The sequence below is a fragment of the Brugia malayi genome (genome assembly GCF_000002995.4).
Source record: "Brugia malayi strain FR3 genome assembly, contig: Bm_v4_Chr1_scaffold_001, whole genome shotgun sequence".
Lineage (NCBI taxonomy): Eukaryota > Metazoa > Nematoda > Chromadorea > Rhabditida > Onchocercidae > Brugia > Brugia malayi.
Window position 1 is genome coordinate 11787605 of NW_025062475.1, and position 25526 is coordinate 11813130.

The 25526-nt window shown below is 25.8% G+C and overlaps 3 protein-coding genes across 4 annotated transcripts; 1 reads left to right on the forward strand and 2 right to left on the reverse strand.

Moving 5' to 3' along the window:
- Positions 1–2245: 2245 nt before the first annotated feature.
- Positions 2246–4733, reverse strand: Bma-upp-1 (Uncharacterized protein; the record flags this gene model as incomplete). Its single annotated transcript, XM_001893463.2, has 6 exons — positions 2246–2385; positions 2563–2709; positions 3006–3123; positions 3230–3433; positions 3801–3944; positions 4608–4733. The coding sequence occupies 6 exons, from the start codon at positions 4731–4733 to the stop codon at positions 2246–2248; spliced, it is 879 nt and encodes a 292-aa protein (XP_001893498.2).
- Positions 4734–7880: 3147 nt separating this feature from the next.
- Positions 7881–17481, reverse strand: Bma-sql-1 (the record flags this gene model as incomplete). 2 transcript variants are annotated; one of them, XM_043077556.1, is made up of 26 exons in its annotated part: positions 7881–7976; positions 8736–8897; positions 9091–9273; positions 9372–9488; positions 9637–9849; positions 10173–10371; positions 10483–10670; positions 10971–11078; positions 11150–11218; positions 11277–11432; positions 11642–11746; positions 11821–11925; positions 12075–12230; positions 12553–12765; positions 12872–13025; positions 13131–13255; positions 13478–13638; positions 14120–14235; positions 14364–14558; positions 14641–14748; positions 15054–15220; positions 15400–15519; positions 15932–16054; positions 16220–16405; positions 16666–16854; positions 17374–17481. In XM_043077556.1, the coding sequence occupies 26 exons, from the start codon at positions 17479–17481 to the stop codon at positions 7881–7883; spliced, it is 3822 nt and encodes a 1273-aa protein (XP_042933490.1). The 2 variants fall into 2 exon arrangements, with proteins under 2 accessions (XP_042933490.1, XP_042933491.1); XM_043077557.1 differs by lacking the exon at positions 7881–7976 and adding an exon at positions 8461–8544.
- Positions 17482–18840: 1359 nt separating this feature from the next.
- Bm6843 (Uncharacterized protein) lies at positions 18841–21862 on the forward strand (the record flags this gene model as incomplete). Its single annotated transcript, XM_043077558.1, has 9 exons — positions 18841–19034; positions 19196–19293; positions 19487–19571; positions 19765–19906; positions 20226–20381; positions 20580–20701; positions 20813–20920; positions 21108–21203; positions 21787–21862. The coding sequence occupies 9 exons, from the start codon at positions 18841–18843 to the stop codon at positions 21860–21862; spliced, it is 1077 nt and encodes a 358-aa protein (XP_042933492.1).
- Positions 21863–25526: the final 3664 nt, after the last annotated feature.

Consider the following 25526-nt stretch of genomic DNA (forward strand, 5'->3'; position numbering starts at 1 on the left):
CGATCATTGCTAGATGACGGTATCAGCCATTTCCGGATAATCATATCGATCATTGCTAGATGACGGTATCAGCCATTTCCGGATAATCATATCGATCATTGCTAGATGACGGTATCAGCCATTTCCGGATAATCATATCGATCATTGCTAACTGACGGTATCAGCCATTTCCGCATAGTCATGTCTATCATTGCTGGGTAACCTTATCAGCCACTGCCAGATAATCACATTGATTATTGCAGGATTATCATATCGATCATTGCTGGATGGCCATATCGATTACTGTTAAGCAATTATTTCAGAAAGCATTCCCATCAGGAATGCAGTGATAAAGTTAGCTAATTTCAGGTAGAATAGTTCGCCTTATAGCCTTTTTGAGATATTTAAGATTCGTTATGATAAAATTATTTTTATTGACTAAATATTAAATTTCCGAACTTTCTTTTACTTTAAATCTAATTTAACATCAAATGAATGAGTTGTTATTTTTGCTTAAATGCAACACTATTTATTATACTCGCAAATCTGTGAATTTATTTTTTTTTTTTTAAAAAATTTACAATTAAACAAGTTAATTTCAATTTAATGAATTTTGATTACATATAACATTTCTGGCACCAAACTATATCATCCTGAAATGTTTACTGAAATGAATGTCCTAATCAAATGTACATTGTCATTATGTCATCATTTTTCATAACTAAAAAATTCATATAACTTTAAGCAATTACATAATTTTTCTCTTAACTTTAACTTTAGCATTATTTTTGAACAAAATTATTGCTACACAATTATACAATTAAATTTAAATTATTGTTATAATTTCTTCATATGGTTATGTAACTTAATTTCAAATTTATTGAAAAAGAAAGAATTCATTTCTTTTTTTGAAATTGCATTGTTTAAAGCATTTTTTTATATATTTGTACAAAAATTAGGTTTTAAAATTTTTTTAAAAAAATGTTAAATCAAAGTTGATCTTTGGTTATTAAGAATAGTAAATAAATAAATTTGCGTATAATATTTGCTAGAAATGCTTTATCTAATGAAAATGTTGAATTAATAAATGTAACTTTTGATTGATTAGAGTTTTAAAAAGTTAATTTATTAAAAATTGTTAAAATTCTGCATCATTATTAACGTTTAAAAATAAATTTATTATCATTAAATTTTACTCTGTTAAAAAAGAAATTAAATATTGATAAAAATTGGAAAACATTTATTTGCCAAATTTGCTTATTGTTTATTGTTTCTTTTTTCTTCAAAAGAATTAACTAATTTTATTGAATTATATTTATTTATGTGTTAAGTGTGTAGTAAAAAAATGATTATTTCAAAAAAAAAAAAAAAAATTAATTTTGCAAATAAAAAATAATAATACAATAAATAAACACTAAAGTAGCATAGAATATAAAATATTCTAGATGGAACATACAAAAAAAATTAGAAATAATAATAAAGGAATGAATAATTATTTGATTTTCTAGACGTAAAAAAATTTCATCCGTTCCGCTACGTTATATTTTTTTTTTTGATGTAAATAATTGATATGATAAGAAGAAATTATCATTTTATAGACGCATTGCTAGCAATAAATTATTTTATTACTTATATTTACTTTCAAAAAAACTTTTTTACTTTTTCTTTTATTAATAATTCGCGAATATTTTTCTTAACAATACTTTAATTTCTGATTCAATTTTTTTAGAAAAAAAAGGAATAAACTAATGCAGATTATTTGACCTTTATCAGACTTAATGATGAATTATTTATTCGATCGCTACTTGTTTCAATGATAGATTTAATTGATTGTTATTTGATTCAGTGGTAGATTGATTGATTTTTTTTTTTTTTTTTTGACCCCAACTGCTAATTTTAATGATGTAAATTTGTCTAAATCATCTAAATTGCAAATTTAAATTACGAAAACCATTCAAAAATGAAAAGGAATAAAGTTGAAATCATCATTTTTATCAATTTTAAAAATCAATATAGTTCATTTCATTTTTTTTTTTTTTTTCAGATTCTTTTTTTAAAAATAGGAAAATAAAGTGCATGAAGTAAGTAATGCTCATTTGTAAAATGTATTATTTCATCTTTCAAAATCTGAACCCACCTTTTTTTTCTCAAGATTTCTATTTTTAATTTTATTGAAAAAATCATTTACTTATCTATTTAACCTTCAATTGATAAATATTACGTTTTGAAAAAACAAAGAAAAAAAAACAATGAAATAAAATAAAATTTAGTATAATTTCAATTGTTGTTTAATATATGCACTGATTACTTTGAAAATACGCATTTCAAATTCATTTAAATCATTATGTCCCAATAATACTTGATCATTCTTCAATCGATCCAATAAAGCAACACAAATTACTGCTGCTAAAAGAATAAAAAATTTAATTATTTTAGCATTTTTTAAATAAAAGAACAATATTCATTGTTCAATAATAAAATTAGTAAAATTTAAAACAAAGTTTAAAAATGTTTTTTTTTTTTAAAAAAAAAGTTATTATATTATTTTAGAGATAAATTATTATTTAATAAAATTTACTTCACCTTTTATATTGGCACGATTAAATAATGCTGCAAAACCTAATGATTCCATTTCTATATTTCGTACACCCAATTTATGCAAATGATTGAGAAATGCAAATTTTTCCTCTTCTGTATACTCACAAAATGCACCATCCATTCTTGTTTGCTCTAAAAATTTTTCCATTTTTTTTTTTTAAATTATTATTTTATTATTTCTAAAATTTTAACAAAAAAAAATTAAATTCGAAAAAAAAAAAAAAAAAAAAATTTAAAATTTTTTTTTTTTTTTGTAAGAAAAAATTTATCCTGTTACAAATATCATTCAAGAAAAAAAGATTTAGTTAGAATAATTTTTTCTGGAAAAAAATTTTTTTTTTTTTTTGGAATTATTTTTTTCATATCAAATTATTAAAATGAGAATAATTGAAATTAAAGAAAAAAAAAAGCTGTAGACATGATATTACCTTCATAAAAATCATTAGCACTTAAGGTTTTTCCAATTTGAACAGGTAGTTGTAATTGATGTGCTACATTATATAATTGATGATACACTTCTGCATCGAAGACACTTGCTCGTAAAATCTGCAATTAATTAATAAAATGTACAATTATTTCAAAATATAATTTATTTATAATTTTTAAAAAGTATAAAAAGAATTTTAATGTAATATATATAAAAACATCAAACCTTTTTACCCATAATACATTGAACATATTTGTCATGTAGTTCACCATTTAATGCTCCATTTGTAAGTACCAATGTACCAGGTGGTACACCAATACCACCTGAGGTACCCAATCGTATTGCCACTACATCTTTTGCATTTGCATAATGGAGTAATTTGATTAGTTCAATGATAACAATACTTGCTGATGGTGCACCAATGCCATGCTATATTTAATATTTTAAATGCAAATATTATTTACATTTTATTAATGACTGCACTTGTTTTTTCTTAATTAGTTTTAAACATAATCGATAAAAAAAAAAAAAAAAAAAAAAAAAAAAAAAAAGAAAAAGAAAACCACAATACATTCTTATTTTTTAGAAATATAATTTTTTTTTTCTAATATTTAAACATATTTTAATTGAAAAACAAATATTTAATAAAATATGAAAACAATTAAATTGTAATTTAACAAATTAATTTTTTTTTAAATATCTTTTTTTATATATTATCTATTCGTTGCTTGCTTGATGGAAAAAAAAGAAATATAAATAAATATAAGTAAAGATATTGTAATAAACAAAAACTAACATTAACCCAAAGTACTTGACCTGTTTTATACATTGAATAACGATCAGTTGTACTTAAATTATCAGACATACTTATACCCAATTCTTTAGCGAACATTTCCGCATAATTCTTCATTCGTTGCATGCTTCCACCCATGCAGAGAAACTGTAAAACTTGCAAGTTTGCATGCAAGTTATTACATGAAATGCTTGCAAGTCTATGTAAAACCATCTACTATCATTTATCAGTACCCACAGTAAATGATTATGTACCCATTTTTACATAATGATAAAAAAAAAGCAAATTGCCTACATTTAAATATCTAAATGATTACAATGACTAAAAATATCTCAGCTGCAAATTTGCAATTTTTTTTTTTAAATGTGTACTTTTTAAAAATATGTCTTAAAGGATAATTTAAGAAGATGAATAAATTAATTAAAAATATTTTTTTAAAAATGTAGGCTGAATACTTTTAATAATTATATAATATGATTTATTTAAGAGTTAAATATTATATTTGATTGATATATATGTCTTATAGATAACATTTAATCAGTAATAGCATTTTGATAAAAAATGAATATTTAAATAAATAAATAAATCTATCGCATATTCAGTTGGACTATGGACGAGTAATTTGACTTATGTAAACTTAAAATGTAAATTAAAATACTTTTAGTAATAATCAATAAATTCAGTATTTCAATTTTTAGTGTTCCCCTTAATTAAGTCTTAATTTCCTCTAATCTTAGTAAATTTATTTGTAATAAAATAAGATAGTTTAGTTTTAAAGACTAAAATTGTATAAGCTCCAAGGTGTATAACCTTAACATCGCCAAACATCTTCGGGAGATCAGTTGAATTTTTCGTAATTCCAAGATGATGAAAATGATCATCGGATTGCTTTTCCAGTGCTGTGTTATGAATATGAACCATTTTGTCATTCATCATTTTCTTTTAATTTTAATTTTTATTTTTTCTTTCTTTAAAACGTTTTTGCAAAAGGTTAGCACTCTAAAATAAAAGATTTTAGCAGAATTATTCATAATTATATAATTAATTTCGTATTTTTTAAAATTATTTACGTTTGTTATATCATTGATAAAAATTAAATAAAATAGCAAAAAATTTAATGATATAATTGAAAACAGTGTTACATTAGCATAACAATAATATTAATATTATCAATAATATCAATTACTCAAATTCAAAAAATTTATTCAAACAATAAAAATGTAATATGTAATCGTTTGAATTCTTATTATTAAAAAATTCAAGGAAATGCTAACTCCATATTTTTATTAGAAATTTTTTTTACATTTTTAACAAAACTATCAAATATTTCTAAAATTTAAAAAGTAACAAAATAGAATATAATAATAAAAATGAAACAAAAAAAAAAAAAGAATTTAAAAAACGAAAAAAAAAATTCTCAAACTATATAGTCTAATATGAATTTAATACCATTTTTATTTTTCTTATTATTACTTCTCTTTTTCTTTTTTTCTTTTGTTTTTTTTTTTTTTTTTTTTTTTTTGTATGTGTTCTTGAAATATTAAAATTTTGCAATAAATAAGAATTAAAAAATGTGCAATGTTTAGAAAACATAAAAATTTTTTGCTGCATAAATCTAAACTAAATTAACTTTCTGTTATAACCAACATTAGTAATTTTTCCTCCTTTTTTTTAAACATTCAACTTATCCTAGCAAAAATAAAACAATAAAAAAAAAAAAAAGTGTAGAAGAGAAAAATATTTTACAAGACTAATCGAAATATAAAAACGTAAAAAATTTTCACTTACTCATCATCATTAAACAAAATATTATTAAATTATGATTCATAAACAGTAATATATTTTCTATTTGATATATTCACAAAACAAAATATTCCATTTCACTAGATAATACTTCTTCATTTGTTTGTTATTCATTTATTTATTTGTTTAGCAACAGTAATATTTTTTTTTTTTGTTTAAATAATACCTATCCTATCTTCTTTCCCTAAATTTAAAACTTATACTGCTAACTAATATTGTGTGTTTTGTTGATAACATTCACCTATTTATATTTTTTCAGATAAACAGATTATACTATACTACATTTAACTGTAACAACAAAAAAAAAAAAATTAAAGTAGAAAAAAAAAAATTAAGAAAAAAATTTAACAAACAGGTTATTACAGTGATTAAGAATTCACTTATCTTTTGTCTTTTTTTTTTTTTCTTCGTCTTCTTTTTTTTTTTTTTTTTTTTTAAATAGATGAACAAATGAGCTATCATTGAAATTAATTTCAATGGTACAGTTGATAGATATGAAATATTTTTTTTTTAAAAAAAAAAAAACTGAAAGTTAAATATGTATGCTGTAAAGAAATCTTTCCTCTTCATTTTGTTACAAATTTTAAATTTCTACTACAAAAGTTAAATTAATCTCTGTATGAACGAGTAAATGCACTAAGAATACTTTTTTCTTCTTTGTTACAACATTATGAGAAATACTATTAATAATTTTTTTACTCAACAAATTTATCACAATGACTAATTTACTTATCAGATTAAGTGATAAGAGAAGAATTTATCAGATTAAATGATAAGAGAAGAATAAATGATACTAGAGGATGAAAATTTCTACGAGAAGCTATGTCTTTTAATTGAAATATCGATGAAATTGTTCTGGACATTTAGACATTTTGTTGATTCTCCCGCTTCTTTTTTTTCTCTTCCTTTATTGACCTTTCAAAGATTCACAGTCATTTTTTGCAGGTCAACATTCCTCTTGTTTATGAGTGGTTAACTCATGATCGATATTATTTTGACGATGAAAACTATCATTCAACTTGTTTGTCATCATTCTTTTGTATTTTATTGCTATACTTTTGATAAAATCTTAATAGACAAATAATTTGAGGGAAAAACGATGGCTTTCAATAAATGGAAACAATTATTTCTTAGAGTCAAAATTCATATGGATTATTCCACACTGATAAATAGACAAAATCCATTATTAAATTCAATCTGTCGTTTGGCTAACAAGCAAAAACTGCCATTAATGATAAATCTTTAATCTTCTAACTCCTTCCCTTCTCTAAGGTTAAAGAAAAAAAAAAGAAAGAGACACCTACAGCTTTGCTAGAGCATATCAAAAGTCAGACCTTTCTGTACTGAAAGAAAAAGAATAAACCGTAAAAGTTTTATAAGTAAAGAAGTGAAAAGTCATTCATTAGATATCAACACAGTACATTTAATATTAATATCAATCACACAACTATGAATTCGTACAAAATATTGAAATTGTATACAAACCGTTAAACCAATATATTTCGTACCTGAATTACAAACTTCAAACACAACGTATGTCAAAATTTTAACTGATAACTCATGATGTAATACTAGAAAGGAGATGCGGGTTAATAGTTGTAATAAAATAACTGATGATAGCTAATGTGAATGCTTACATCTGAGAAATGTGATTAAAATGAGATTAAATTTTTCTTTCCTCAATTATTCATAGTTAGTGAAAAGAAATATGAAACCATACAAAACTAGATAGATTACAGGGGTAATTCATCACGGTCTAAAATTTTGTACATAAAGCAAAAAGATTTAGGTGAAGAGAATTTCGAGGCATGAAACAATAACAACCGAATATAATACAGAGAGATATCTTCAAAAATTTCAAATCCATTATTATCACAACTAGAAGTGTCAACCCGTTAAGGCTAAAAAAAAAAAAAAGTTAATATTTATAAATAAAACGCTTCGACTATGAGCTTAATGCACAAGCAAACAAATGAAGCCAATGAAAGAATGAAAGACACTGGCAATATTCGATAGATACCACTATGATAAAGCCTGATAGAATTATTCGTAAATGATAAGAAAGAAAACACACAGAATCAAAATCTGTACAAAATGTGAATTCCATAAGTTATCATTCTGTGCATTCGTTCTTGAAATTAAGCATATTCTGAATTAGTTTTAATAATGCTGTTTATGTGAATTGCTAGCTTATTGTTCGTTTGACCTGAAAAGCACAATAAATGATCACTTCTATGCGGCAAATTATTGCATGTTGCACAAGCTCTCTACAACCAAATTTCATGTATTCAATATTGAGTTTAAATCAGCTGCAGATGATGTCCTTGAACATTTTAGTGGAATACTGGAACGTATTGTCTCTTTTTCTTCAGATGGCTGAAAAACAGAAACTTTTTAATCACTAATATTCTTTAATTTGGCAATAAGTAAAAGAAGGAAGCAAAAAAGTCAAAAACCTGTTTTTTCTTTTTAAAAAATTGCTTTACCGAAAAAAATAATCTTACCCGACTCATCAATCTTTATGAAAAATTAATTTTCCTCCACATTTCGTAATGAAAACGTCTCTCTAGTGTTGGCCTTGTTTTAAAAATTTTATATTCATGTTATGAATATAAATATTTCACGTTTCTCCTATATTTCTCCCATATTTCACATTTCCTAACCTACTTTGCATGTAATGTCATCAGAAATGTTTGCATCAGTCACAGCACATAAGATATCCAATAGGATGATAGAACTTAAAGGTAGACCTATATATAAGTTATTTGGAGTTGATCATGGATTCACTGCTTAGAGAACAAAACAGTTTATTAAATTCAGAAATCGATTTTGTTTTAAAAAAAATTGCAATCACTCAAATTCACGAATTTTGTTTCAAAATTTTCCTTGATTTAGCAGGAGTAAATATTCTGTCACCAGTTCCATAAATTGTTATTTTGGATGCCTGGAATTTCATGCATTCTAATACTGAAATGAAAAAAGCGCTTCCTCTCAGTTTGTTCTTCCATATTTTACGCCATCAACATATTTTTGCATAATAAATATTGTGGCCTTTTTGTTTTGCCAGACTACCAATGAAAAGGTGAAATTTCTATTAACTTTACACAAACATCTGAAGTTTTTTTTGACACTAACCTGAACCGGAAGAGAGTGAGGTGTTATTAAGGATTCTTTCTCCAGGAATCGAACAAATTGCTCTGCCAAAGAAATATTCTGCTGAGGGAGCTTCGATGAACCACCAAAACCAAACCACCCCCTCGACGAGGAATGATTAGCAGCGTTAATTTTGGCAATTTCCTGAAAACAAAAGAAAAAAAGGTCAAAAAATATAGTAAAGAAGTCAACACAGTAAGAATTGGATTTCAAAAAATAGTCTAGCGATCATATTTCTCATTCTAGTCGCTTTTTCATCAGCCAAATTTAAAATTGCCAACATATTCCTCTTTCATATTCAGATAGAATAGGTAGCTAAATTATTCCAAAAAATTACCTCTTGTGAATAACCTAGAACAGAAGCCAACAAGACAGCAATCTCTGGTTGTTTGTCTTTATCAGCAGTAAAATAAGACATAAACAGTTGACGAAGCACTTGATCATCAATAGTATACGATGATACTGAAGCTACTGCTACTTGTGCATGTTCCTCAAGACTTGCTTCAAGTTCCTCAATCATCTACAAAAAGATAATAGCTAGATTTACAAGGGCATTTTATCATTATAAAGGTCCAAATTTTTGCTAAATTTTAATGCAATAAATACAATCCAACATACCGCATTTTTTTTAATAATTTCTTCTTTGAGATACACAGTTCTATTTTCCAACAGTTGTTTTTCAGCTTCAATAGTTTCCTGTGTGCGTTTAAATTGAACTATCTCCAGATTTAAATTCTGGAATAAAAACAATTGAGAAAATGAACGTTCAACAGAGGGAAAAATTTTTGCTTCTCAAAGGGAAATTTATAACAGTAAACATTGTACAAAACAACTAGAATGAGAAATAAGAAATTGGAGTTTTATTCAACAAGAAAATACATACCTCCATACTTTTTTTCAATTCAGCAATAGTATTTTCGTATTGCAACACCTGCGCTTCATGATCTACACCGATATCACGCAAAACATTTTGTAAATTTGAGAGTGCTACTTTCGTATCAGCTAATGTTTTCTCGCGCTCTCGTAACCTATCGACAATGGATATTTTCTCATTCCTCATCAAATCCAACTCATCGGTCAGTTCGGTAATTTGTCGCTGTAAAATCTCGCAATATATATATATATATAGAACACAAATTTGTTAACTAGAAGTCACACAAAACCTCTTGTAACGAAAGCTTCCGGTCACTTTCTCTGAAGAAAAGACTACGCAGACAACTGCACAGAGAAGCCATCGTTTCTAAAATGAAAATATAAAATTCTGTTTGCTACACCACATCATATTTTTTATATATTTAAATTTTTGTACTTTCTGCTTCCGTTGTTGAGTCAAAAAACGTTATTTTCAATAAAAACGAAATTACGCCAATCTAATTTTTAGTTCGTATACGTAGAATTAATTGACAGAGATACAGTTACCTCATAAGCATTAGCAGATTCTATAACACTATCTGCTGATTCTTCTGTTTTCTGTTCGAGTATTCTGATTCGTTGTCTCAATTCAGTTTCTCGTTCTTCTCCAGCTAGGGCTTCCTTAGTCGATGTTTCTTCCATAACCAATAAATGATTACGTAGTCGTTCACATTCTCTTAACGCTTTGTCCCGTGTCTCCATGCAACTTAAAATTACCAAAATTAGAAAAAATCAACAAAAAATTTTCGGAAAACTTTATTAATAATGATAATGAATATAACTGCATCGTAAAATTCATCTTTTGAGTTAATCGCACTTTTTCAATTCGTTTTTCAGGATAGATAAATTATCGGTGTATGTTGCAAAAGTGGCGCTTTGACTTTTTTTTTCAGCGAGTGCAGCCTGCAACTGTGTATGGTATTTAAGACTTTCGTTATGCTTCTGTTCTACGAGTGCAATTAATTCAATTCGAAGTTTTTCAGCTTCTGTCACTTGCACCGATGTCTGAAAAAAGTGCAAAGATAATCATAACAAAAATTAAAAAACAAATGAAAATTCAGAGTTTGAACAGAAATTTTTTTCCTCTTGCCTTTTCTATAACCTTACCTAAAAAAAAAAAATAGTCCCCATTAAAGCAAATAAAAAAAGTTGATTCATGACAGGTGTTATTCAGCGACAGAATAAATAAAAATTCAATTATAGGCATGTATTTCCAAAGAAACAGCACTAGTTCAGGGCAGTAAGTAATGCGAATACAATATATCATGAATATAAAATGCTTAAAAAAATTTTGTTAAAAAAAACCTCATCCAGTTTATGCTGTAGTTCACTGTTTGTTTTCTCTAACTCATTTCGCTTTTGCACTGCTTCCATCAGTTCTGTCTTCAAACGCAAAAACTTTTCTTCTGCTTCCTGAAATTATTAAGCATCACCAAATATATGTAACAGATATATGTGAACTTTTGAATGGTATGTAAACTAACAGGTTCGTATCTTTCTTCAGCTTTGTTTTGTTGCTGCAGCTGCTTTATCTCATCTTGAGCTGCTTTCAACTGAAACAAAGTAATCAGATCACTTACTATAAAGGTAAAACGAAAATTATGTCCTTACTTTATTCGTCAATTCCTCAAGGTCATTTCTGTGTTCTGCTTTAGTATTACGCAAAGTCTCTTCATGGATGGCATTCTGATTTCTCATTTTCTGTTCATATTCATTTACCATTTGTTGTACCAAATCGACTTGCTTGACAATTACTAATTCTTCCCCCTTAAAAAATCAAGAATTTGTTTTAATCATTACTGAAAATATTATTAATACAAGAGCCAAACTGTAGCACCATCAATCAACATCAATCATATTTACAATACAGGGAAGATGAAACTTTTAAAGGGATCTAATAATGGAAATTGGATATAGTTTGAAAACAAATCTGACTATTAAAATCTACACAGTGCGATTATATTTTTTTCACTCACCTTAACTGCATCTAACTGCTGCTGCTTTTGCACTTCGTCCAATTTTTCTTTTGTATGAACAAGACTTCGTTCCAATTCTAGTTTGTCCCGTTCTAGTTCATTTGCCTAAAATTAACCTAAATAACATTTAATTCTTATTATATATGGACTTTAAGATTTAAAAAAGAATAAAAACAAACCCAACTACGAAGTTCAGCAAAAGTTTCTGCATGTGTAGTTTGTTGAGACTGTAGAACGTTCAGCTGTACCATTAACTCATCGATACGTGTTTGCCGTAGATCCAGCTGTAAAATTCCAATTTGCAGATAAATGGAACAAAGTTTAAATAAGATCACAAGTAATTTTAATTCAAAATGACTTAAAAAATCAAATTTATTAGATGGATTCCTCTCAACAAAGCCATGAATCTTTTTCCACAACTAACAGAACCAACTTCTTTATTGAGCTCATGTTTTTGTCGGCGCAATTCCTCACATTCTTCTGTTTTTTCCGTCACAACTGCTAGAGCTTCACGCAATTCATTCATAACTGTACAATTATTTGCTAATGATGATCCATTTGTTGACGCTATCGCATCCCAATCTGCCATCTAATATGCACGATTAAAATTCAGTTTTTTGTTCTTCATACTTTTTATACCAAAAGTTCATCCTTATTCACTTAGTCATTCAATGATTAAACAAATTTATTAAACCGGTAAGATTTTTTACTGCCCAAAAACGAGTGAAAAACGTAACAAAATTTCTGTAATTAATTTTATTTCTTCAAAAAGTGTTTTGATAACCACTAATTAACATCAAGTAAAATCATGAATCATGTAACTCTTTTTTGATAAAAACTTTATTGAGAATGTATAGGGCAACTAAATTAAAGTTAAAAATAATCAAAGAATCCAGAATAAAAACAAGCACCTTTTCCCATCCGTTATTTGAGTCCACAGTACCTTCGCTACTTGTTGTAACTTTGCCTTCGTCATTTTTTAACTCAACAATTTCGGCAGATAAAGCAATATCAGACGAACGTGATTGCTGCATTGCTGTTTCCCGTTGGTATGCCTCCAGTCGACGTTTGGCATCATCGCGCGCTTCGCATAATTCTAACTGCTGTTCTCGCCATTGTTTTTCCTGAAGATATTATTTTCCTAAACAAAATTCTTTTTTAAAACATCCTGTAATTTCATAGATCTACCTTATATTTAAATTATTGTAATAACATATTTTGAACAGAAACCTTCAATTCATACTCGTTTTGAAGCTGGATGAATTTCTCGCGGAGATTTTTTAATTCACTGTTACTGTTTTCTAGCATATTTTGAATTTCAGAAAATTTATCTAGACTATCGCCCATTGCTTTATTCTCTTGGATTAATCTGTCATTTGATTCCCTGTAAAAATTTCAAAAAGTAATTACGAGTAGCAGAAAAAGAAATGCCAAAATAACGAAATCAAATCACTGGAGAAACAAAGCAGAATCCGATAAATCAGGTCACCTCAATCTGGTTAGCTCTTTATCAATAATAGCGATGGCCGAACGAAAGCGTTCAACTTCAGTGCGTAACTTTTCACCATCATCTTTAGAGGCATCCAGTTCTGTACGAAGTCTTTCAACTTCATCCTGAATTATTTCACAAAGTATCCAGTGAATTACTTATCAGTAATAGCATCTACGAAAAACAAATCAGAATTTTCAAACAAATATTCTTGAGAACTGAAAATTACTATGCAAAAAGCAAACCGAGACTGAAATAAGATCGAAATGAAATTTTAAGTCAACAATGATAAGAGTAATGAAGTTTTTTATTAGTTGGAAACCAACTGAAAGTAAAAATCAACATACCACAGTATCCGAAGTATTTTTTGTTTTTGGACTTTCAAATGATAGACGTAATCGTTCAAAATCATTCGAAAGTCTTTGAAGCTGTCGAATAGTCTCATCATTTTCATTTTTACACATCTCATAACGCTCTTCATATTCAATGAGACTCGCTCTCAAGCAATCTGCATAAATTTGAAATCTAGATGAAGTTAGAAGGTTTCAGAAAACACAATATACTTATTATAACATATACATTATTTTCAGGCTTCAAGATCTCTACCTCAATCCTAAAAGATGGTTCACACATCTTATATAAATTAAATAATCGGATCCGCTACGTCTTATATAATCAGATCTGTTAAAATATCTAAATTTGTACTATAGATTAAATCTAGTTAGATCACCTTGTTCCTAGGTTCGTTAATAAATCACGTTCTAACTTACTGACTAACTAGCCCAATCTATAACACAAAGCAATATATCTCGCCATACAGCTCATAAGTTTTAGAAAATGAATCTGTTCATGCATTAATATTAAGACCAGATGTAAACAGAAAGGAATTCAAGGAATTTCTAAAAAATTTAGTTCATTAGTACGAAGTAGTTTTGCAATTTGAATCTTAAGTGGATTAAAGAAAATTGTAGAAGAAAATCAAAACAAACCGATACGAGCAGTCAAATCCCGATTTGAACTAACGACAGAACCATGTTTTGCTTTGTGATTTTCAAAGTCTTCATTCAAATCGTTATAAGCTGCTGCAAGTTCGTCATTTTCTCGCCTGAAATGTTACTCCTTTTTCCTAAAAAGAATATAATTTTGATGTTGATGGTTCAAAAGCAGACCTCGTCAAGCAAAACTATAAAAAGGAGTGTCCTTATAGACCAAGAAATTTTCATAGCAATCAACCTGAGCTTTTCTAATTCTCGATCTAATTCTGCTTGATCTTTTGATGTGCTCTCCGAAACTTCGGCTCCCATCACTTCGTCGAGCTTTTCAATGTTTTCTACCGTCTTTGATTCCTCACTGTTTTTGTTTTCTTCATAAGAATTCAACAGTAATTGTAAATTCGCCACTTCATTTTGTAGTTCTTCAATTTCTGCTCTAAGAAAAATTACATTAGTTAAAACATTATGCAACTAGCTGAACTACAAGATGTCTTCCTAATCTGTAAGTTTAATTTTACCTGCTCTGTTCTCTCTCGCCACTAATTTCATTTTCAAACTTTTCACGCTGCGTATCAACGAGATGGTGCACTTCTCTCACTTCAGTTTGCAACTGAGAAATATAAGAACTACAAAAAGAGATTATGAAATTAGTGAACTATTTTCACAAAATTGCAATGTTAAATGTCAAAAATCAATTGCAGTAAAAAACTTTACCTGACTACAAAACGCACCAATACAACTCAATAATAATTATACTAGCTATCTAGCAAAATTCTTTTAATCGAAGAGAATAATAATTATACTAACAATCTAGCAAAATCCTTTTAATGGAAGAGAATTCCAGGGCACTAAAATTGAAATAAGCTTTGACATTATATCATCACCAACAAATTCGTTTTTACTGCTATATCTAACTAAAAAAAATACTAACCTTTTTTCAATAATTTCTCCCTGCGCTGCGTGCAATTGCTTCTCCAAGCTTTCACGTTGTTGTTCTAATTCATTTAACCGTTCACTAAGCACTATATCAACTGCTTGAAATGTCAACTTGTCTACCTGATCCTCTTGTATTTCATTTTCTTCTTCAATGGACTTGATCTGCAGCTTCCTTTCATTTCTTCTTGATTGACAAACAAAGACAACATAACCACTAGTGTAATTCATCACAGATTTTCGTCGAAAATCTTGTAAAGTGCTTCGAAATTTAAAGAATCAACACTGGTAAATGACTGCCCAATAAAAATGAATTAAAAATATCAAACCACTGAAGATCTTACTTTTGCCAACAATAGATCTCGTTCTTCTGTCAACAAATGTATTTGTTCTTTCCAGGTATCATTCTCCGAAATATATTGTTCAGTGTAGCATCCGGAACTTTCGTCTTTTTTATTGGGATTCTAGAACTTTATTGCAAATTCAGTATTGGTCTTAAAAATAAATAAATTCACATGTTTCTGATTTATTATATAAAGCTATCAGTGTCTAATTATGTCTTTTATAAAGAACGAGTTTGAAAAAAAAAATTTCATTTTTAAAATTTCCTTATAAAATTTCCATTATTCAACGATAAATTTCGGCACGCTTAACTGACGAAATAGCAGAAAACGTTTGGTATTCCGATTCATAAATTTGTGCATGAATAGTTAGATTGATAAATATAACGAATTTGAAAATATCATAGAACAAAAAGTCAGAATACAATAACTAAATTGAGCCATCGTATCATAATGATATCAAAATGTTCAAAACAATATCAAATTGATTATAAACTAAATATTCACGATAAAAAAGACTTCTAAGTATAATAACCCTGTCTTCTTGATTCAGAGACTTCAGCTCAGCAACCGTTTCATTATGAGCCATAATTAATGCCGCAACTTCATTTTCAAACTTCGTTTTTTGTTCAGCCAAAATACGTTCCAATTCTGACACCTATAAAGATAAGAACCTCAAGTAATTTTCTTAAATTGTCATATAAAATAGCAAAGATACCAGAGTAGAAATCCATCCCTAACAATACTTAATAATGCAATAGTTTTGTAATAATTAAATCATAGTTCTAAATTTAAGAATAATTCAGACACTGAACAAGGAAACCTTCAGAGCTTCACTTTTTTCTGATTGCTCGTTAACAAGACGCTTCCAGTGAGCGGCTTCCTTACGAAGCTGATCGATTTCATCCCTCATGCGTGCAACACGAGCATTATTAGCTGGGAAAAACCCGTCCTCATCTCCATCACTTAATGATTCTTGAACTACATGATGTGTTCTTTCTAATTCTGCCTGCAGTTTAATTTTTCATAAAAAAGGGAAAAACCCTATAAAAATGACATTTTTGCTATAAAATGTACACTTTAAAAGTAATATTGTAAAAACGATTACTTCAGAAATAAAACCTTAATTAAGATAGCTCTTTCAACCAATGAAACGTTAAATTTCAAATAAAAATACAGTATTCAAAAATATTCAAGTGAGACTTGAAAAAAGAATACAGGATGATACTAAATTTGATAAAAAAAGCGATGCTGACACAAAAATCATACCTGTAACGCACGGATCTGAGTGTCGCGACTTTCAATCACACTAGTGTATTTGCCATTTATATTATCTAATTCGAGATTTTTCGCATAAAGCTCTTCCTCGAGATTATCAATTTTCTTTTTTAACCTTTGCACGTTCTCTTTTTCAGTACTAAGTTCTTTCTCTGTTTCCAAGAGTTTTTTTCTGGCAACCTTAAAGCAGCATTGAAATGAACATTGAAATCTAGAAGACTTGCTTAAAAAGCAGCGATAATAATAAATAAATGAATAAACAATAATAATAAACAAATAAATAAGTAAAATAATAAAAAAATAAATAACAATGACAATGAATAATAATAATGCTAATAATTATAATAAATAAACAATAATAACACAAATAATTAATAATAATGACAACAACAATAATGAATAATAATAATAATATGATGCTGATAAATATGAAAATTCAAATAACAGCAATAATTAAAGAGCAACTAATCTCACCAAAAAAATTTTTTTTTCCAAAAAATATTGTAAAATGTACGATGGCTTTCATATTAATAATAAATAATAATAATATTAATAATCAAATAATAAACAAACAATAAGAATAATATTAGTAAGAAACAAACTGCTAGAAAAAAAAAAAAAAAACATTTAAAAAAGGAAAAATATAAAATATTAGATAGATTTTTTGGCTAATACATATAGCAGAAATTATTACAATACCTGCAATTCACTTTCCGGATCAGACACCTCTTCCGTAGCCTCATTTAGTACTTCAGATGCAAATTCTGACAATTGTCCCTGAATATTGCGTAGCCAAGAGCCCATCATTTACTCATTTTCTCTTCTTAATGACACAAACTTGAATTTAATCCCTGAAAAATGTACCACATGACACGTACTTACTCACTTACTTACTTACTGACAAGTACTTACTTATTTTCTCACTGCATTGGGAAAAATCCGAGCAGAGAAGGAAACTACCGAGAACACCAGTCGAGAGTACAGATTATCACTTCAAGACCAGTTTTGCTTAATTAAGCTCTCAATTAATCACAAAATTATTTTTGCATTTAATCCTTTCCTCTCTGCTCATACAAGCAAATTCATTGTCTTCTTTTTCTCTTTTTTCATCTTTTCTTTTCGTACTTTTTCTTTCTTTTTTGTTTTTGTTTTTTTTAGGGAAAAAAAATTTGAGAAAAAAAATCTTTGATCTTTTTTTTGTTTCACAAAAAGTTATGCTTAAAAATGCGGGAAAGGATATAAAAAAGCATAAATTATTAGTCAGAAATAAATATCAATATTATTGCAAATTGAAAATCAATCCAATTCCTTGTTTTTCCAATTAAATTTTTATCTCTTTTTGAACTAAATTTTATTTGTACTACTAATCGATTCAGAGTTTCTGATAAATTCCATATATTATTATGCTTAATTCTTATCATAATTCTTGTCATACATTAATTTTTTTAAATTTTTTTTTGCATTTTCAAAATAATCGCAGAATTCGTTTCAAAAATATGCAAACTGTTAGAATTATTCCAGGAACAATAATTTATGGTTATCTAACAAACAATGTTATGGTTAAAATGCTAATAAGTTTTGTTTCATTTTTCAACATAGTTTTAATTAAAGTAAATGATAAAGTGTTATGTCAGAAAGTATTAGTGAAACTAAGAAAATGAAATTTCCGTTGTACGATTTATCAGCGAAATGATAATTCGAAATCGAAATTAAAATCAATTTTTTCTTTCTATTACAAATTTTCTAATTTAAATATTGCTACGAGATAATGTGATTCTTTGTGTATCAGTAATAAAAATCTATCGATTAAACGATTCTCCAATAACCAAACCAACATCACTTATTGACGTCATCAATTTTTAAAGAATAGAAAATGCCTTTGTTAAAAGTATTTTGCAAAAATTTTTTATGTATAATTAAAAGATGAGATTTTGTTAGGAATAATATTTTTTCGAAAATTTTCACTAATTTAAATGACACATTTATAAAATTTAATATGATTAAAAAAATTTTCACTAACTTTTCACTTTACTTATAAATTGGAATAAACTGTAATAAAGTATTTGAAAATAAAGTGATCGAATTAATTGACGCAGTATTTTTAATGTTTACAAGATTTTTGCTTTTTTTTTTTTTTAATCAGTTAATTTGTTATTAGTTGAAAATATGCTTATCATATCAACAGTAGCATCAGTATTCATTGCTTTTTGGTCTTTTATAATTTGTACTGTAAATTTGGCCGATGGTGATCGTCTTCCACAACGTTATGTAATAAATTTGGATTTGGCTCCAGAAAATCGTTGGGATAGAATTATCGATGATCATAAAAAATTTATTCCGACAATTATTGAGGAAATCAAGTAATTACTATAAAAGTTTATGAAATTTGAAAGATTTTACAAATGGATATTTAAAACGATAATTACTTTCTTTTTTCTTTTGAGCAACTAATTTAGCAATTAACAAAAATTAGGAAACTTTTTTTTCTCTTATTTCTTAATAATAATTTATACAATTTTAGCCACTATGTGCCAAAGTTGCTACGTCCAATTGTATGGTGGATTGATGAAAATATTTTGCTCAAAAATTTCCCAAACGAATATACCCAAGAAATACGCGGTTCTCTCTTATTTCGAACTTATTATATGTGGAATATAAGATTGTTATGATAAAAGTAGCATCTATTTATATAAAACAAAAACAAAAACAAAAAAAAAAAAATGAACAAGCAACTTTTACAATTTGAAAATTATATATGTAAGGTACTCTTTTTTTTTTGGTTAAATGAAGAAAGCTATCAATTTATTTTTAGGCATTGCAAAACGAAGTGGCCTTAGTATTGGTGAAATAGTTGGTATAAACATTCTGTACGACATTTCCGCTTTTAATCGTAAACAGTTTAGTGTTAATTGTGTAAATTGTTAATTATATATTTCAATATTGCAATAGTTTTTAATTTTGGATTTTCCAAAGTGTTTTTTTTTTTTTAATTCTTTATAATTGTTAAATTACTCTAAAATCTTTCACATTATTTTACTTTAATGAAATACGATTAGGCCAAATTCTAAATTGAAACAAAATATATTTTAGCATATTAGCAAATATTGGTTGTACGTCTATTGTTGCACAAGATTATAGAGGGCGAATAATTCATGGCAGAAATTTGGACTATTTAATGACATCACTTCTTCGAAATTTAACAATTATTGTTGACTTCACGAGAGGAGGAAATGTAATATTACATTTATATATATATATATATATTTTTTTCAATTCAATTTAAACTTTTTTCTTTTTGGTACTCTAAGAAAAAAATTCATCTAAAAATATTATTTTGAGATTATTTTTAGGATAATTAATCATTTGAAATTAACTAAATGTGCAATGTTTGGAGAAAAGTAGAAAATATATTTAGGTACTTTATACTGCAGTAACTTTTGCATTAAGTGTTGGCATATATACTGGACAAAGGCATGGCTCATTCTCGATCAGTGTTAATGAGCGCTGTTAGTTAATTAATTAAATTATTATTTAAATTTTATACTCTCTAGTATTACTTTAATTATCTTTTTTTTTTTGCAATTTTTAAATTTTACAAATTTTTGAAAAAAATTTTTTTTTCTACAGATTCTGGAGCTTACATTGATACAATTTTAATGGAATTTTATACGCATTTTACAAAGCTAGTAACATTTACTGTTCGAATGGTATACATAAAGTTTGAATATTTATTAGCAAATATGAATGATATCATGGAATTTAAGAAATTCCGATCAGTTTAAATCAAATTTGTGAATTTTAATGTTAAAATTTAAATCTAAATTTAAAATTTTAATGTTATAAGTTAGCAGAAATTGATAGAATATCGTAATTTAATCAATGATATTAATTCTTATATGCAATAGGCACTTGAAAAGAAAAGTACATTTGAAGAAGCACGTGAAATGCTAATGAAAGAACATTTTATTGCTCCATCATATTTGATTATAGCTGGTACTGAAGTAGGACAAGCTTGCATCATAACAAGGTTTCATCATCATTTTATGCTAATTTTATTTCAAATCATATTTCATTTACTTTTTTCTTTTTGTTTTAATTCATTTACTTTTATCATCCTTTTAAAAATTTCTTCCTTTAGAGATCGTTGGAAGGCTGCAGATCTGAAATGTATTGATTCACAAAGTGATCATTGGTTTTTGGTGGAAACTAATTTTGATCATTGGAAAGTCGATAAGGATAAACGTCGGTTTGTTCTAAATAATAAATTACATTTAAAGATTTGAAAGAAAAGAAGAAAAAATCAAAGTAAATATTAAATGAAGTGCTATTATGCATTTACAAATAAATCTTAGTAACATTTAAAACTTTTCAAGAAATAACAATAATAACAAAATTGTTAATTTCTTTTTCTTTTTTTTTTTTTTTTTTTTTAGGAGAATAGCAGAAAAAGCCCTTCGGCAAATTGGCAAACATTTTCTATCATATGGGGAAATGCTTCAAATTCTTTCGCTTTATCCAATTAAAAATAAGTGAATTTTTTTTCTTTTTTTTTTTTTTTAATAACAAGAAGAAAGGTTTTTTCCGAGATAGAAAAAAAAAAAAAAAAAAAAAAAAAACGTATTTTTGTTCGATAATAAAAAAGAAACGATGATTTGTTTTTTATTTAAAAAAAAAAAAATTGAATAATGATATTTTTATTTTTCTGAAAAAGCGATTTTTTTTTTAAAAAAAAAAAATTGTGCCATGAAAAGTTTTTTAGTTTTTTCTACTATTTATGTTATAAAGTAGACTTTTTCTTTTTTTTCCTTTTTAGCCAAATAGTAATTAGTTTTAACCAAATAATAATTAAATAAGTTTATTATTCCCTAAAATGATTTATTCATTTACAATGATTATACTTTTTTTATGGTGATAACTACTTTAACAATATATTGTAATCATTGATGAGATAAGTAAAATTCAAAAATGACTTCTATGATACAATTATTATTTTTAAATAAAGATTGAAAACCTTAACGGTTCATTTTATTATCATATTTCATTTTTAAAATTTAATCATGATTAAATGATAAGAAAAAAAAATTCTTTAAACTAAAATATCATATGTTACAGCAATACAGTTTTTTCAACAGTGATGTCACCATTGGATGAGAATGTTTTGTATGGTTATACTATTGTTTGGGAATAAAATATCACTGATAATACTTTCCCACATTTATTGCTACTTCTTCTTATAAATTCATCGTTTATTTCTTCCATAATATTTTCTATTAATTTTTTATTAGCAACATTTCATCTTTTATATTGTTTTATATTGATTATTGTAAAAGTTTGTCTTTTTTTAATCAGTAAACGAAAGATTGAAATATTTAAGAAATATCTGTGAGTTATTAATTGAGTTCTATTGTGTTTACATTGCCATTTCCGCATGTTTCAGCAATACAATAAACAATATTATGAATGGAAATAGAAAACTTTCTTTTTCTTTTTTTAATCTGATTGTAATAGTATTAGCATATTTGATAAAATAACTTATAGTAAATAATTTGCATAATCATTTTGATGATGACGATTTTTTCATTTAGACAATAAAATCTTTTCTTTTGTGCCATAATAGAACTTAAACATTTAAAAACTATGAATGTATAAATGTATAATTTAAATTAATGAATCTATGAAAATTATTGATTCATTAAATAAGTAAGAAATGTGTGGAATTAAATTGGCAACATGAGAAAGAAACTGTTTATTTTATAGCAAAAACATTTCAATTTTATTAGTGATGATTGTTTTTTTATTTATAAAACTTTTGCACTGTTCCAATTTTACATTAACTTATAATTATCATTGAAGAAAGTAGTAATGAAGGAAGAACAAAGAGTGATTTCAAATTGAATAAAAAGGAAATTATTTGTGGATATTGGTCATTTAATTAAACTATATCATCGCTATTAGCAGATTAATTAAACCCCTTTCCAAATACTCTCCAATAATCTCAGACAACTGTTGAAATCCCTTTTATTATAATGTATTAAGCAGAATAGAATGAAACAATTAAAAAAAAAAATTAACATTTTTTTTATATTTAACTATTTGGTAGTAGTTATCACTTAATTTACTAATTAATTAACATCATAAAAATTTTTTTTTTTCATACCTAATTTACAATTCTGTTAATTTATTCATTATTGGAATATTTTATCATTAAAAAAAAAAAACAAAAAATGCTTAACAGTTATAATGAAATTTGTTATAATACAGTAAGAAGAGAGGGAATAAAACGAATAAAAATGTTTGAAAATATATTACCGTGAAGTGAAAAGATTATGCTAAATAGAACAAAAATGAATTAATTAATATTATTCCATAAAAATAAAATTATCAGCTAAAAGATTAATTGATAAGGTTATCATCTTAACTTTATTGATAATATCAGTGAATTGGTTTACGATCGATGTGAGTGACCGACCAGAAGTACAACATATGCAAGCAACAGCTGCATTAAAGCATTTATTTCCCTGGTTTAGATAGCATCTCACCCTTTATATGTAGATAGATGTGTATGTCTGTGTATGTGTGTGTATGTGTATGCGTGTATGTATGTATGTGGTGTATATGTACATGTCTGTGTGCTTATATGATTTTGTTATGCTTACTTGATTAGCATTCGAAATGCTTACTTGATTAGCATTCGCTATTTATAATATTTTTTCAACTCTATCATTCATCTATTTCTTCATGCAATATTATTATTATTATTATTATTATTATTATTATTATTATTATTTATTATTATTGTTATTTATTATTATTATTATTATTATTATTATTATTATTATTATTATTATTATTATTATTATTATTATTATTATTATTATTATTATTACTATTATTATTATTTACTGTTATTAGTACTCTTATTAATTATAATTAAAATTAAAGAATTATTGTTGAATGACATAGGAGTAAATGAATAATTTTAGTTCTTAATTTGCTTAAGTGAAAACTTTTATGAAATAAACATGAAATATTGTTAAGGAACAAAATTTACTCAAACATTAGCAAAACAAATTTTGAGTGAATGGTAAAATCTTTTGAATGAAATAGGTAAAATGTAACTTTTGGTAAATGTTGTAAATATTATAATTGTAAATGATTATTTCATTGTTGAATTAGTATAGAAGTAAACTCTCGAAATTTCATAATTTATAAATTTTAAATTTATAATCAGTATAGTATGTGTTATGTTATTTACTGTGCACTTTACAAGTTTTTTTTTTAAATGAAATGAAATAGCAATAGTAATACATCATTAATTTAAAGTCCGTTTGATAACAATGTGATAAACATTGTTAGTGATAATTGATAAAGTTAACTAATTATACATTGCTTTATAACTAAGCATTTTATTAGGGAAGAAAGCTATTTAGATATTAATTTAAACAAATAGTTTTTGTTATTGTGTAGTAATTTAATTCGTAATAAGTTTACTTCTTAAATAGTTAAATAATGTATGAATAATTTTGATATGCAAATGAATTAATTAAATTTTGAGTGCTAAAAGTTAGAAAATTAATCGATGAAATCGTTAAAATTGTTTTTTTTTTTTTTTTTCATTATTATATGAGCAAATTTTTGTAAAAATTTTGATTTAAAAAAGAAATAATATAGTAAAATGATAATATTAATCTAAATTAATTGAGTATAATTGAATAGTTTAGAAAAATTATTTGATAAATCTTAGGGATTAAGTGCTAGAAGATAGAATCAATGGAATCTATAAACAAATAATTCAATTGGATATAGCTGAGTGATTTTTAGAAATTAATCTCTTCTAAAGATTAATTCGACTAATTTTAATTAATCTTTGCTTACTTCTCTTACTTCTTCATATTAATCTTTATTTATCATATTTGCTTAGCATAACAAATTTATTAAAATTTAAGCTAATATTTCTCTCACTTTTATCACTTTTTACTTGTTCAAAAGTAAAAGATTAATCGATAAAATGTTTATAAATTTAATTCATATCTTATAGTTTCTTTTGAGAATAACAAAAATAATTCTTTTTTTGTATTGGCACAAAGAGAATTCAAATGATTAAAATTTGTTGAAATTCAATTGTTATGATAGCATTATCAAATTGTTTACTTTTGAAAATTGGTTTACAAATATAATAACCAAAAGAGATTTCATATTTTCTTTAAAAAATAATAATAAATTCATTTTTGCTTACGTTACTATTAAACAATCAAATTTAAAAATCTTAAATCAGTGTTATGTATTAGTAATAAAAAAAATCAATTTTAGCTAAGTCAAATTTAACATTATTCCATCTGTTCGATAATTTAATTATCATTTAAAGTTTTAAATTTCATTAAAAATATGTTTAAGCTTAAAAGTTTGAATATTTGTCAAAATAAAAGAAAGAAAAACGGAAAAAAATAAAAATAAAAAAAGGAACGAAGAAATGACTGTCACTTCATTTGTCACATTATAACCTTTCAATCATTTCCCACTTTATTTTCAATCACTTATTTCACTTTTTATTTCATTTCAACTTCCACTTTCAGATGCATTCATCTTTTATTTAAAAACAAATACATTGCTTATTTTACAAATATGAAAAAAAATAAAATAAAATAAAAAAATCCCTTTTTCGACACAAATAGGTAATTTTTTTTTTTAAAAAAAAAGTGTAATTCGCATTTATCATTTCAAATAATAGTTGAAGGAAAAAAAAAAAAAAGAAAAATAAAAAACAAAACTATCAGTCATAAAAGATTTGTTATTTTGATGAAAACACAAATATTTAATGAAAAAAATTTTTTATTTAAGTTTTTCTAAAAAAA